The sequence below is a fragment of the Lottia gigantea genome (genome assembly GCF_000327385.1).
Source record: "Lottia gigantea unplaced genomic scaffold LOTGIsca_5, whole genome shotgun sequence".
In the NCBI taxonomy this organism is placed as follows: Eukaryota; Metazoa; Mollusca; class Gastropoda; family Lottiidae; genus Lottia; species Lottia gigantea.
In genome coordinates, this window is record NW_008709715.1 from 4,488,205 (window position 1) to 4,503,344 (window position 15,140).

At 29.1% G+C, this 15,140-nt stretch overlaps 1 protein-coding gene across 1 annotated transcript; it reads left to right on the forward strand.

The window, feature by feature from the left end:
- Nucleotides 1-28: 28 nt before the first annotated feature.
- LOTGIDRAFT_154378 (hypothetical protein) lies at nucleotides 29-9,930 on the forward strand (the record flags this gene model as incomplete). Its single annotated transcript, XM_009062063.1, has 6 exons — nucleotides 29-74; nucleotides 5,091-5,180; nucleotides 5,815-5,862; nucleotides 6,504-6,548; nucleotides 9,316-9,368; nucleotides 9,871-9,930. 6 exons carry the CDS (start codon nucleotides 29-31, stop codon nucleotides 9,928-9,930), a joined length of 342 nt encoding a protein of 113 aa, XP_009060311.1.
- Nucleotides 9,931-15,140: the final 5,210 nt, after the last annotated feature.

Here is a 15,140-nt window from a genome sequence, read left to right on the forward strand (position 1 = left end):
AGAGTGTGAAATCTATTACATTGACAAGATGGCGACTGGTGTTAGACCTATAGGATTTGAGATGATGGAAGAAGGTAGGTGCTAATAGTAGTCTGAGAATTATTGATTTTTATATTGACCTTGTAATTTCTATAAGCTTACTTGAAAATCTTTGTCATAAGTAGTAGTCTTAGACTTTGAATTGAAATTGTTATTGTGAGAAAGAAAGTGAAGATTTATGTCATAAAATGTGTCTTTTGCTATCTACAGTTCAAGGTCTTTAATTAGGGTACCGTATATGGCAGAAGGGATAAAAAGTCAACATCAGGTTTACTCTTGAAAGCACTAGACATGGCATCAAATGTGTCTTACCTTGAGCAGGATTCAAGCTCTCATCACCTTTTTGTCCATCAGACAACCATCCAGCTTAGTAAAGTACCTTAAATTTCATGAAAGTTGGGCTAAGATGTCTCAGAATTTTAAGCACAGTTTATGTACCATTGAAATAAATTACTTTGTGGTTTCTTTAGAAATATACTGAAATAATGACAAATTATTCTGAAACTGTTTTTATACAATAAAAATGACAGAAATGAAATACTAGACGTGATTGTGTTGTTATTAAATTTGTTGAATAAACTGTCACAGATTGATGAATGAGAATTGTGTGTGTAAATGGCACTTTATTGATTAAAACAAAAATAACATACAAAACATTTTCTAATTTCCATTATATCATAATAACAACATAGACAGACATGACATTTTTTGAATTTTTTTGGTATCAATATTAAGTGGACATGCATCAAACTGTAGTTTCCAAATATTGACCTTGATCCTCAGAGTGCAAGTGTTAAAAATGTGCTATTTAATTTTATTTATCTACCTTGCTTTTTACTAATTATTTACCATGATTTTTTGTTGATGAAGAAAGTTTGATTTATTAATAGTGTTGGAGTAAGCTCAGTTAATTTTAAACTATTTTCCATACAAGTGAACATGAATTATATTGCTCCTTCAATAAAGAAAATATGTTTTGTGTGAAGCTATGCGAAACCGATTATTTTGATCTATTTTACTATTGTCAGCTTGCCCTAGCTTGATATATACAAGTTAATTACTTGTGTACCAATGTATCTGAGTACTGCATTGTAGAGGCCTTTTTCCTGGAATATATATCCTTACGGCAATGTTCTATAGAAGTTAAGTCTTTGTTTTAAATGATTTAAGTAAGCTTCAAAAATCAATAGTTAAGAAAATCATAAACTGATAGTACAACTTTTTTAAGATACTATACGATCAACATCTTGGCAAATTTTTTAACTAATTTTGTCATATTTTATGATCGGCTATGCAGCTAATGCTATGGTACACTGCATCCATTGATCAGAACCTGGAAAACTGAGAAATTGCACACTGCATGGCATAGTTTATATGATCTGACCTTTCACTATGAACAACAACTGATTAACTTAATGTTATTTGATTGTAAATGAATAATTATACAGTTTGGAGATATAAAATCTGTATATTAACATAAAATCAATACCGTTGTATATAACTAGAGAATTTCTGTATATGACTGAATACTGTTAGTGGATGACCATTTCATTCTATATGGTACTCTAGGGAGGCCAGCTTGTACTGTTACTCATAATATCTCAGCTTAGATATTTATAGAGGAAATCAAATGCTGTGAAAAAGCTTTTTAACTTTATCAATTAAATCACCTCGTGTTAGTTTGCTTCTCAAATCAGACACAAGCCCATCCTGATCAACAGAGAAATTCTACTAGATCTGTGACTATACGGAGCTAGGCAAGACACAAGCCCTGCTAACAAAGACAATAAGCTGCAAATGCCATAACTCCAATTCAAAACAACTTGGATAATTCAGAATTGAATAGTTTGACATGTCACAACCAATCAAACATATGGAAATACTTCTTCTGAAATTTAAAAAAATTCATTATGAATACCATGTAGGTGAAGGTTCTCTACCTAAAACATAAATGAATTTCTAACAAATAAGATCTTAAGGATAGAAATATAACACTGTTCTAAACTTTCTCTAAATTGAAAAAAAAAATTAAAATATCTCTCTTATGATGTATAATCATGACCCAATCTGTTTTAGTGTATGTAAATTGCTAAAGACTTGAAAATGATCATATAAATTACTCAATATTTCAACTTCTTGATAATCATAGGTGAATTTCCAAAGAATCTGATTGGACTAATGACTATGTGATCACTTAGAAACGTGAATGTTTAAGCCAAACCAGAGATCTTTACATACAGAATTCAAAGTTTATCTATCTTTCTTCCTGATTAAAGAATTGTAGTCCATTAATTCCTCCATGATCTAAACTATGATGTTTAGGTATTGCAGAAATATAGATGTTGCACTATATATTGATAAAATTGACGGATATTAAGTACTATTTATGAAGAATTTATCAATTTTATATAGAGTATTATCAATATTTTTACTAGTATTTAGTATTTAGTATTCGAGTTGATTAATGAATAGGCAAGAGGTAAATATTAATTTACATCACTAATTATGAATTACTGTCATTACTAATTATGACATTGACAATAAATGACTGTAATTCTAGATAACTTGATATGATACTATTACTAATGTAACCACAATGATTTGACATCAATATAAAGAGGACAGATTAAGCATATATTAGTATATGGTTATTTTAAAGTTTTTTCTAAAGAATTTAAATGTAAATTTATCCATGGATAAGTATGACATTCAATTTTGCAACATTCTTGGTATAATTAAATTTACATTATTAAGGCTTTGAAATATTTTATAAATAGGCTCATTCCAATATTTTAGAGCAGTACATAGAATTCCTGTGCTCCTTTCGCAGGAACTATAAAGCTGTAAGTGTTATAGTCCTAATATTGACAGTATTGTCAAAAGATGAAAGCAATGCAAGAATTTATAATTTAATTATTTAATCTGTAATATTTCTTATATTTACCTAACTTAATAAATGAATACACCTCTTCAAATACTGGTCTTAATCAAATATTGAAACCATTCAACCCTGTTTGTATCTCAACCCTTTAAACCTAGAGTTTTAACCAGGCCAGTAATATATAATTTATACTGGTTAATATTAAATGTAGTGGAGTTCATCTGCCTCATTGAGTTGGTATGATTAGAACTATAGAAACTAAGATCTTATTAAAAGTTAACAAGAGAATCTGAATTGAGAAAAAAGGCGTGAGGAAATTATAGGAAGTCTTGGAATAGCTAATGAGTTGAATTGTTGATTTACTGATATCTACGTGGAGAAGCTTACTGTCTCATTTCTTACTGTTTACATTGACTTGTGAAGTAATAAACAATAGGTGTGATTGATTCTTGCAGATATACTACTATCAGTTTCTGCTTTCCAAGGCTTTAATGTACTCTTTTTAGAATATTAGACAGCATGTGTCACTGTTTACCTGGAAGTATTATATCAATGTGGCTATCAGCATCCTAATGCTCTCTGAAATAGCAGAATACTAGTTTCATATTTTGTAGCTTGATCTGGGATTAAAATGTAAATTGTAATTGAACATTGAGATTAAAGTAAAGGCCAGTTTGTGTAAACTAGACTTAGTGCTATAAATTACAGATTTTATGATCTAAATTGAGTTTGAGATAGTTTCCTAGCAACCATTGATACATCTACTGTACCTTATTTATCTAGAATTGTGGTCTATTTTGTGCTATAATTGTGGTAGATGTATAATTTGTGTGAATGAAAAGAGGAAATATGATGTGTGATATAACAAATCATGTGTGATAATATATATTCTCAATAGATATCATTCTCACCAACAATCATTATATTAATATTATCCTCAATAATTGGTTAATCCTCGAGAGAATGATTATCAACAATTGAATGTAGGAATGTCAGCATCAGTCGAGAACGATTGGTTCCAGTTGTCATGAATACTGCTAGCAAGACATTGATTATATTGAAAATATACTTCAGTATTGCACAATTACAATTAACACTGTGATAGGCAGGTTTTAATTTGATCAATGTTAGCAATAGATTTATAAGTAGATTTTATTAACATATATAAGTTGTGGTATTTTGGAAATTATAATAAAGAGGATATTGGTGTTAGCTTCTAAGGACTTATTGTTTAAAATAGAAGAGTAACATTATAAACAATAATTAATGATGTATAGAGGACTAAATAGAAATAGTTTGTGATGTGATAACAATGATAATGTTAAAAATAATAATGCTTATATAAGTGTATAAGGAGACTTTAAGAGACATGATCAGATTTTGTGATGGTGCTATAAGTATGAAATGTAAAACTGATTAAAATTAATAGAAAATTTTACAATACTAATAATAGTAAAGTGTATGAGGAAAATTCGTGATGCTGATATAAGTAAGAAATATAAAGACTAAGATTTTTATATAATGTAAATTGATGTATCACCATGGAAGGAAATAACATAAATATAACAAGTATGTATTTCTGTGTCAAAATAACCTTTATTTATTTGTTTACAATATAAGGCTTCCCTTGTTTATGATATAGTATCTGTCATCAGTCAACTTGGATAGTAGAAACAAATAGAATAAATTGATTCAGAAGTGCTTTCATAGCTTTTGTATTTATTTGCATTCATGTAAATATACAAATGGCTTTGGAAAAATCAATCTTTTATGTCATTTTTGACTCAGAAATTAGGCTTTATGACTATAATGCTTTTGTTGAGTGTTGCAATATGTTGCCTCCTTTGAAGGTATTATTGAGCTTAATTTGATTTCCAATGACCTTCTCGATCTTTCAAGATGAAAATGGATGACAAAACTATACTATCTTATATAAGATGCTAGAAAGCATGATCTAGTACTCTAGAATAGCAAAACTATATTTATTCATGTCATTATATGTATGTTTACATTTAACCTGTGTTAATATTTATGTATATTAGCTACTGTTTATCTTTACTTGTACTCTCTAAGGTTTACACAATAATATCTCTGCTATAGATGTTGTCATGGAGTATATGGGAATTCAGAATAGCATCAGTCAATAAACAATAATTATGTTCTATTACAGGGATCAATGTTAATCCACAACCTACTGACAACATAGATACTTCACCATTAGTAGAACCTAATAATGTACCAATAGGATTTGAAGATCAAGGTATGCTACTGATTTATTTCTGTTCTCCGGTAATGATGGTAGCACACTATGACATCATAACTTCTTATTCTAATACAAAATTCATATTTTATGGTGTGAACCTTCTGTCGTCCTGAACAGACTTCTGACTGAGTTTGTTTTAAAAGGATTGTAGAGAGGTTTTCTTAACTTATATAGTGTATAGGGACAATGAAAGCATCATCTTGTGCCATTCCAATTTTCAATCAGACATCTTTAGCTCTTGCAATTTCTATTAAATGTCACATAAAAAGTTTATAAAACCTCTTTCCAATCCCTTTAAACTGCATGTTGTTTGTGTACTTACTCACTCTATGAAAGAGGCTAAACACAATATTTTCAAGTTGGTACATAATGTGACCCTTGACATTTACCACTTCCTCATAGCATGTACTAATAGTATACATTCAAATCTCTAATTTAAACATACCAAATATTTAACTGTTGACTATTTTTAAATTTGGAAAAAAAATGAAAGGTTATTATTTTAATATTTTGAATGTTTCAATATAATTCCATAGACATGCATAAGTATGAATTTGTTGGGAATGAGAAATATGTACCTATTATATGGGTATATGGAATGCTATTTTTAATTCAATCTCTCTGAATTTAGCTAATCCAGCATATGTGGCTGATGAACCAAATCGTAATAACAACGCAGGTAAAATTCCATCAATTTGCAGCAAATAACAATCCAGCTTTTTTTTTTTTATTCTGAATTTTTCTTCTTTGTTTTCTTGATTTAGACAAAAGTATTTATAATTTCTCTTAATGTGTTCACATCTTTAGTTGACATGTTTAGTTGAAATTGATGATGTTTGTTTTTATTGTTAAAACACTGTAGAAATTGTGCTTTAAAACCACACAAGTCATGTATATTTTAATGAAAATCAAATTCAAAACAATCTATCACTAAAAAATGAATTTGATAAAAGTTCTTCTGTTGACATTATTATCTTTTTGAAATTCAATTTTTTCTTTTTTCAAACTAACAATATTTCAAAATAATTTTTTTTCTCTTTTATTTTGTTTTCGTTTTGGATTTAAATCATCAAAAAAGCTGCAGATGGAAAATTTAAGCATAAAAAATGATGAGAAGTAGAATTTTTTTTATGAACATTTTATTAAATAAGAGCACATTAACACATCTAGTAAGGTTTTGTCATATTTGCATGAAAATAGACATAGATCAACACTGAAAATGGAAACCTACATATATCATATGCATGATATTTGCTTTTTAGTCAATTTGAATTTTCTTTATCATAAAGATATGAAATTTCTTGTTTTACTTGTTTATAGAAAGACCAAAAGTACATAAAGTTTCATTTAATGTGGATCCAAAAGGTAATTGGAACATTTAGGTGCTATAAAATAATATTACCTTTTATATAGACACTTAAGTAAATCACTTAGTCCTGCTACTAATTTAAGCTTTATTATGCACTAATGATAGACAAATTAGAAGTTATAATATTGAAAGCTTAATAGAATCATGAAATATGAGGAATGTAACTGAAAAGTTCATGATACTTATATTAGAATACATGATATTGTTTATTAGGTATAATGTGTACATATTTCAAATAACATAACTATAGGCTACGAACAATAAAAAACACCTAAACTGATGGAAAACCTCCAAAGGTTCTTTAAAATAGCTAGACTTTATAGTTTCTAGATGATAGAAAACCTCCATAGGTTCTCAGAAATAACTAGACTTCATAGTTTCTAGATGATAGAAAACCTCCATAGGTTCTCAGAAATAACTAGACTTCATAGTTTCTAGATGATAGAAAACCTCCATAGGTTCTCAGAAATAACTAGACTTCATAGTTTCTCAATGATAAAAACAACCTTCATCAGTTCTCAGAAATAACTAAACTTCATAGTTTCTCAATGATAAAAACAACCTTCATCAGTTCTCAGAAATAAAAAAACTATATAGTTTTTCAATGATAGAAGAGCTCTATAGATTCTGAGAAAAAACAAGTCTTTATAAAAGGTTTTAAATTCAGAAATATAGTGAATCTTCTTATGTTCTAAATGTTTGAAAATTTTGAAAGGTTCTCAGAGAACCTATATAGTAAAACATTATCTGTAAGTGTAAAGACAGAGAACGATTTGAAACATTAATATAAAGGTATAAAGGGACATTATATCATATTTTTTTTGATAAATTTAATTTAATTTGCCATGTGCATAAACCAAGGCACATGAATCAGGACATGCTTAATGCACACCAACTATTCACTGCTGTATTAACAATAAGCTACACACCAGGGCTTAACTATATTTAATATATTTTCTACTTTGTGTCTATGTATGTGATATACCTGATTACCAGTAGAGACTGCCCTGTTTTATTTTATATTTTCTCTATTAAATGCAGCCAAATATGGTAATAGTAAGCCAACTATTCCAACTGTAGAAAGCAATGGATTTGGATTCCATGCAATTTATTCTGAAATAAAAGTAACAGGTTAATTGTTGGGTTCATCTAAATTATTCGTGTTGTAACAGAATTTTTGAATTATTTACCGTATTACAAGACTATCTCAGATCAGATTTGTTTTCAACTTTTAGAAAATGAAATCCAAATGAAGAAGAAATTCTTACTGATCTTGAAATCAATATGAATGTACGGGAATTTCATTACTTAGCTTTTGAAAAGCTGAAATCAATTCTGTACATAAGAGTTTGTCTTGAAATTGTCTTTGTATAGAAATTATAGCATGATTTTTTTATAATTTGCAGTAAGTTTTATTATTGTAAACTTAAGTTTAATTAAGATATGCTTATTCTTGTTAGTCAAATATTTAGATGAAATATCATTTCAATATCCAGTAGAATTCTATTAATAGTTTAAATCAGTTTATTGAATCATACAACTTTGAGCGCTTGAAACTGAATATGAGACCTCATTTGCTTTGTTGAATATTGAACAGAAAAGTGATTCACGCAAGACCCTTCTTCCTTCAAATATCTTGAATACTTGTTGAAACATATCCAAGCATTTAAGTGATCATCTGATTCCAAACCTTTTTGACTATTGGTTCTCTTTTGATACATTAAGGTGCTTGTCTTGACAAAGTGAAATGGGTGAGATTTCAAGTAGAACTTTTCAAGAGAAGCATAATAGAGGACTGAATTCTGATATATTGAAACAACACCATCCAAAATTGTCCAACATACCTCTTATAGGTACCACAAACACAGTTTTCTAGAATCCCCCAAGGAAGTACTAGTATCCCAGATTGAGAACCAGGAACTAGATTTGCATGCAAGTGTTTTATGTGATATATTGTACTATATCAGCTGTCAATATATTAGATTTCTGACAAGTTCTAATAAAACTTGATTTGTTAATTGGATGGAAATGATTCAAATTTATAGTCTTAATGGAATGGTAAGAGGCAGCTGTTATGTTTTTGTTTTATTTGAATGAAACTTTTTTCTTTTGAACACTGATTTCCTTATATTTCTTATATTTTTTATTAAACTTTTCTTCTTTGAATTGTCTTTATATTCCGTGTTCAATTTATTAATTAAAGAATACCTTAAACATTGATTGATTCTACATAGATAATCTTTTATCTTTCTTACTAGTCTTTATAAGTAACTAGTAGTTATAACTAGTGTGGCCCAGATCTACTATTGATCTGTTTAATCTAATCATTGATTGATACTAACTATTTCTCATAGTCCCTCTAGATTCTGTTTGTATTAAGCAATTTTACAGGCTGTCATATTATATGTTCTGGCAGCATATGGACCTTTATAGTGTCCATTAATTGGCTTTGTAGACACAATGTATGATAATATCTAGGTCATATGTGAATCATTTTTCGTAGGAATATTAGAGTGGTCACTTACTACTTTTTTCCAATTTTTTTTGTAATGAATTACTTTCTTTTGATAGGAATTTATTCTTTATTGATTCTAAAAGAGATTCCTTCTATTTATATTATTGATTATATAAAATATATATTTTAACACATCAAATTTCCTTTTGTTACCTTTTATAGGAGGTATAAAAACTAATATACCACATAAACATAACCAGATCAAATAAGTTTCAATAAGTAACACAAGGTAACTTTATATTTTACAGAAGGGGAGGTAACTGGTGGTCCAAGAACTAGAGTAGCTAAAGATGGAACAGAGGTAAATATTTCTGTAATCCTTGTACCAATAGTTATGTTATAGTTCACAAATAGTAATTAACTAGTTAACACTGTAGTTAGTATGTATTATTTATTGTTACGCATTTAGTTTGTGGTGTCTTTCATTATATACTACATACATTCTTTGATCGACCTACTCTTAAGCAAAATTGTTGGACATTTTCTAGTATGAAAATTGTATTGCAATTTAAGACAGTCATAACCCTGATCGACATAATGTGTGATGGCTGAAAAGACACTTGTATGTTGTAAAATAACCCTTAATGTAAATATATGTGTAATACACTTCACAATAAGAAGCTCTGTCTTATTGATATGCAATACAACTCAGACGGAGCTTCTATTTGCAGAAGTTTTTCCAACTAGATGTTTCCTGCAATTCCAGAAAACTCGACCTGATTAATGACCTCACTTTAGCATATACCATTCAAAAACCATCTTTCCATCCATCTTTATTTGGTCAAGTGTTTCTGAAATTACAGGAACCAGACATTGGTTGCGCAATTGGCATGGTGGAAATAGAAGCTATAGGTATTCTTTAAAAGGCTTAAAACCCTATTTTGACCCCTATATAGTGCGCTTTATGCAAGGTGTAGGACTGCCGAAAGTTATATATTTTAGTTTTTTATTTTGGCTCAGAGTTTCTATTTAAGAGAAATACTATTTTCTGCATTAGAGGAAAACTTCGCTTTAAAAAATTGATGTATACAGAAGAGATATCAGCTTGACCTGCCTGCATATATTATAGTATAAAACAATGTTGAATCTAGTATGTTAAATAGCTTTTCCTAATTAGTTTGTGAAACCAATATAATAAAACAATAAATAATCAAATTTCATGAGGATAGAATTTATTATAGAATTAGCAGATTATAATGATATGTGAAAAGAGCATGCATGCACTATTTACCTGATAGAATTAAGGATACAGTACAGGGTATAGTTGTGTATGACATATCCTGATATTCTGTGAATTGCCTTAAAGATAGATTATTATGTAATTCAGACATTTTATTCCTCTACTGGACTTCCCTCAAATCAAATATTGGAGAAAACTAAAAGTCAACAAGACCCAGACAATCAATAACATTCTTTAGCTTTTTAAAATTTTCATAAATAATTCTTTCATTTGAAACCAGCATTCTGCTAGTAATATATAGTGCTAGGCATGTTAGTGGACAAATCCCTTATAGTATTGTCTGTGTCATGGTGAATATGTTCACTAGAGCGAATAACTCAACTCACCTATAAAAACAGTGAAAACTTGTCATGATTTCATACCTTACTCATCAATACTCATTATAATATCCTAATCAATAACATGAAATGTGTTTATTAGTTAGACATGTTGTTATGAAGTTTACTCCGTGTATTTGAATAGTTTATATGATGTTGTGCTTTCACATGGACCAAATCTCACACTTGGATTGAAGAATATAGACTGACTGTCATTGTGATAATTTATTGAACTTGTAAAATGGATACAGAACCATTGACTCAATATGGCAGTCTTGAAGAAACATCTGTAGCTTCAGAGGAAGGCTTTACTGAATCTGAAAGAATTTATGTAAGAAATATACTGATGGAATTATTTTAGTCACTGATAGATATTCACAGTTTCAATTATCAGATTGAACTTTTAGGCCATATTTCAGCATTCTTGATAAAGACATATATAAAAAATTCATAACTGATATTCAGTCAAATATAGAATGTAGATAACAACGTTATTTTGTGTTTTGAATCTTATCTTTGGTCACTATGGGTTGTTTACCCACCTTTTTTGCCCTATATTTCAAACACTAAAGAAACCAATATTAGTATTAGAAATCAAAGTCTAAGTTAATTAAAAACTCAGTTCTGTAGGAAAATGTCAGTGAATTTATCAGAGGTATGTTATATAATAGTCTATTCTGTGAATATCTGCCTTGTCTAAAGTTTAGAATAGATGAGGTACAGTGTCTGGTGTGGTAATATTGATACAGTTAAAAATAGAAGAAGTAGCCACACTTGGGGTCCGGACACAGTGCAGACACGATTTGCTTGTATTTTTACGGTATCTATAATCCACCTGACACCATACCTCGTCTATTCCTACCTTAATGCATCATTTGATTTGTGACTTGGTGTTTGATGTGATTTAACGTTTCAGCTTATCTTATTTTGCTTGTAGCTTTGTTTTTATTTTTACTCTGTTTAGCCTGTATTACCTTATATGGATGGCGTTGAAAGTTGTGAAGATATTAATTTGTTGACTGACTTTGAACAGCAACAACAGGAACAAGCTGAATACGAAGCTGCTTATAAGGCTGAGGTGATGTCATGTGACTGATCTAATCCAATCATTTGTCTTGATTCTAACTTTTGTTGCATGTTATCTGTGGGATTGTGGTCACTACTCTAATCTGAAATCAGTTTGGCACTGGAATGATCAGCATCATGATTTACCACCATTAATAAAGGAATGTAATTCTTCATAGTAAAGCAAAACTTTGATAGGCTGTACACTGACAATATTTGAATTTCATTTATGCAACATATTTTTTATAACAGCAAGTGATTTTATTTTTCATTGTGAATCTATCAGTAGCAGACAACAACATAAAGAAATAGTGAAAATTGTTTGTAATGAGCATTGAAGCTATATAAATACTTGTCACACTTCAGAGAACAGTTATACCAGTTCATTAGCTAAATAAATGATGACCTAATTTTCTTCATATGGCTAGAATGTGAAACATTATGTTCAATTTTGACAGTCTGCATATAGGTGTTATAAAAAAGTGTCCCTTGGTTTCTATGCCAAACATGCGCATAATGATGTGCCTCAATGTGAATAATGGCATATTAATATTAGATGCAGGGTAGTAACTAATGATCATACACATACCATAACCTCATTTCATCTCTAGATGTCCACTACCTTGTGAGCTTTGAAAAATATCCAGTAGATTTTAAATTTATACAGAATTATAATAGTAACTAAATGTGATCCACATGTATGATTCTAATCTAATTATTATATCCAATGAAATTTAATTCTTAGATTCCTAAATCCCAATAACAGTTTATCATAGATTTTAATACTTATATAGATAAAAATACAAATCAACTGGAATGCCATTTCAACTATAGATATATTTTACATCCAATGTATTATTTTAACTCTAATTCTGAGCCCAGTAAAACAAGATAAAAAGGCTATAAATTGACTTGATATTAATTTGATATATAGTAAAAGAATGTGGCTACAGAAGTTTGTGTTGGAGGAAGACTAAGTTATCTTGTTAAATCCTCTATATAAGGTACTAAAACAAGTGAATCTGTCTCTCAAGGCTCAAGCACAAGAATATAAAGAGTTTCTTTTGATCTTTGACTGTCATTGTACCAGTATATTTTTATCCTCTTATAAAATGCTAATATGTTACTGCATGTTGTATGTAAGGTATAATAAAAACATAAAAACGCTCAATTCATCAAGAAGTACTAGGAAAGACCAAGCATTGAAGTACCAAGTTCGTATGCAGGAATTAATTTGGGAAATTGATTGGTTCATATTTCAATTTTATTTGAAATATACAATTTCATAATTATACACTATAACAGATGTTGAAACTTGATATAAGTTATCTTATATGTTTGCACTTTTCTATCAATGATTCAAGTTGATTATTAAAATGTATTTTTATGTTATAACTTGTATTATGAATATATGCATCATTTATAACACCTTTTCTTTGCACTTAAAAGTTGAATGTATGCATATTATATTATTTAGTATCTAGATGTTTTTATTTTATTTTTATCTTTATGTTCTTGAATATTTTTATTATTTAGATGGAAGCAGAGGTTTTGTATGCTTTTTCTGTTTTTTTTTCTCTATTTTATTGATCTGTTCCCAATCTTACTTTATATGATATATAAATACTTTCCTTTTGTTTCTGTTTATATCAATCAATAGATATAACAGAGTAGTTAAAAATCTTAGATTAATAATTCAAACATTAAACACATTCCATTCTATAAACAGCTATACCCCATCATTTCTTTTCTCTCCTTCTTTATAGACATCATCTAGTGCACAAGGATCAATTCAAATTTGTTTTTCCAAAAGATAGGTTACATCTTGTCGAGCTTAATTTCGGGCACTATAGACCTTATTCACACGCCGGCCATATTGAATATGCAAACAATAAAAAGGTAACGTTATGTCACTGCATAAAATTGCCACCTTGACGCCTTTAAAGCCTCCTTCACCAATCCCTCTTTCTCCGAACTAGTCATATTTCACATCATTAAATTTGGAATTGATTAAGCTATTTGATGATACTTTTACATGAATTTTACCTTCACACATTCCCGAAAAATGGCAGTTTTCTTTCCATTTTCTTGCTATTGTACAAGTGTTTAATGACATCAAATTGGCTATTCATTCATATGACATTGCCATCTTATCAATGGAGGACATAATTTGTGTTATGAACCTCCCTTTCAAATGAGGTCTATTCCAGTTGATAAAGGTCAAAAATGTCTTTCTGAAGTACAGTAAGATTCAGCATTGTTAGAACTATGTGCAGGGATAGCTAGTCTATTAGGTGTTAACACTATTAATTTATAACAATATGATGGTTGATATATCTGATTAGACTGCACCAAAATGTTAGGGTGTGTTTGTTACTGCCATTCATTAGAAAAGAATATTTAAGAAAACTACACCTACACCTAAACTAAAAATATTACAATGGCTGTGCATTGTGTTAAATTTGTTAAACTATGTAGTGAGGTATTACCATATTTCAATATTTTAGCTGAAATATTATTGTGAAATATATGTATCACAGGAAAACAAAAAATGGTATTAAAATTGAAAGTGGTTGGGCCTGTAAAAATTATGGTCACAAAAAATGTTTCAATTGATTGCTTATATATTTAAAATCAAGGCATTTGATGTGATATAAACTCCAAAACATATATATGACTGCATAAACAAAATAAGGGATCTCACTGTACAGAAGTTAAAAGACTACAAGAATATTCTACAGTTAACTCATATTCATACATTTACGACTGAGATGTGAAACCCATTTCTGAGACCAAGGTGTGATAGGTGAAACGGATGGTGAAATCTGTCCCATTAACAGAAATCAACAAGAAATCAAAATCCATTGTATTGTATCCATTATGATACTAAAGTAAAAATTATTTATATATAAGAAATAGATTTATTATTATATTAAAATGTGTAGGCAAAATCATATTATTATTAAATTATATAAACTCTAGTCAATATTACCTAGTTTCACTTTAAATAATTATATGTATCCACCTACTTATTATTTCTATTCAATTCTCTCTGAAATATGACATATAAATAGTCTTAAAAGACCTCATTTACTTTACTGCTTCCTTTTGATAATTCTCTTTAAAGAGATATGGTCCACATAAGGCTGTTATTGTAAGGCTGTTATTGTATTGTAAGGCTGTTATTGTAAGGCTGTAAGGCATATAATTAACTCAAACTCCCTTCATCACTTTTTTGCAACAAATTAAAGTTTTGTGTCTGTCTATGAAATTCTTGATAATTAACTTATGTCAGTATGTGCTACATGGAGCTGAAATTAGTTTGATTATTTTAAAGACAGTAATAGGACAGTCCCTTTAATTCATTTAATTCGGAATCAATACACATATATCAATAATAGAGCTATTAAGATATAATATACATCTATGTGTTATAGCTCTTTATATTTAT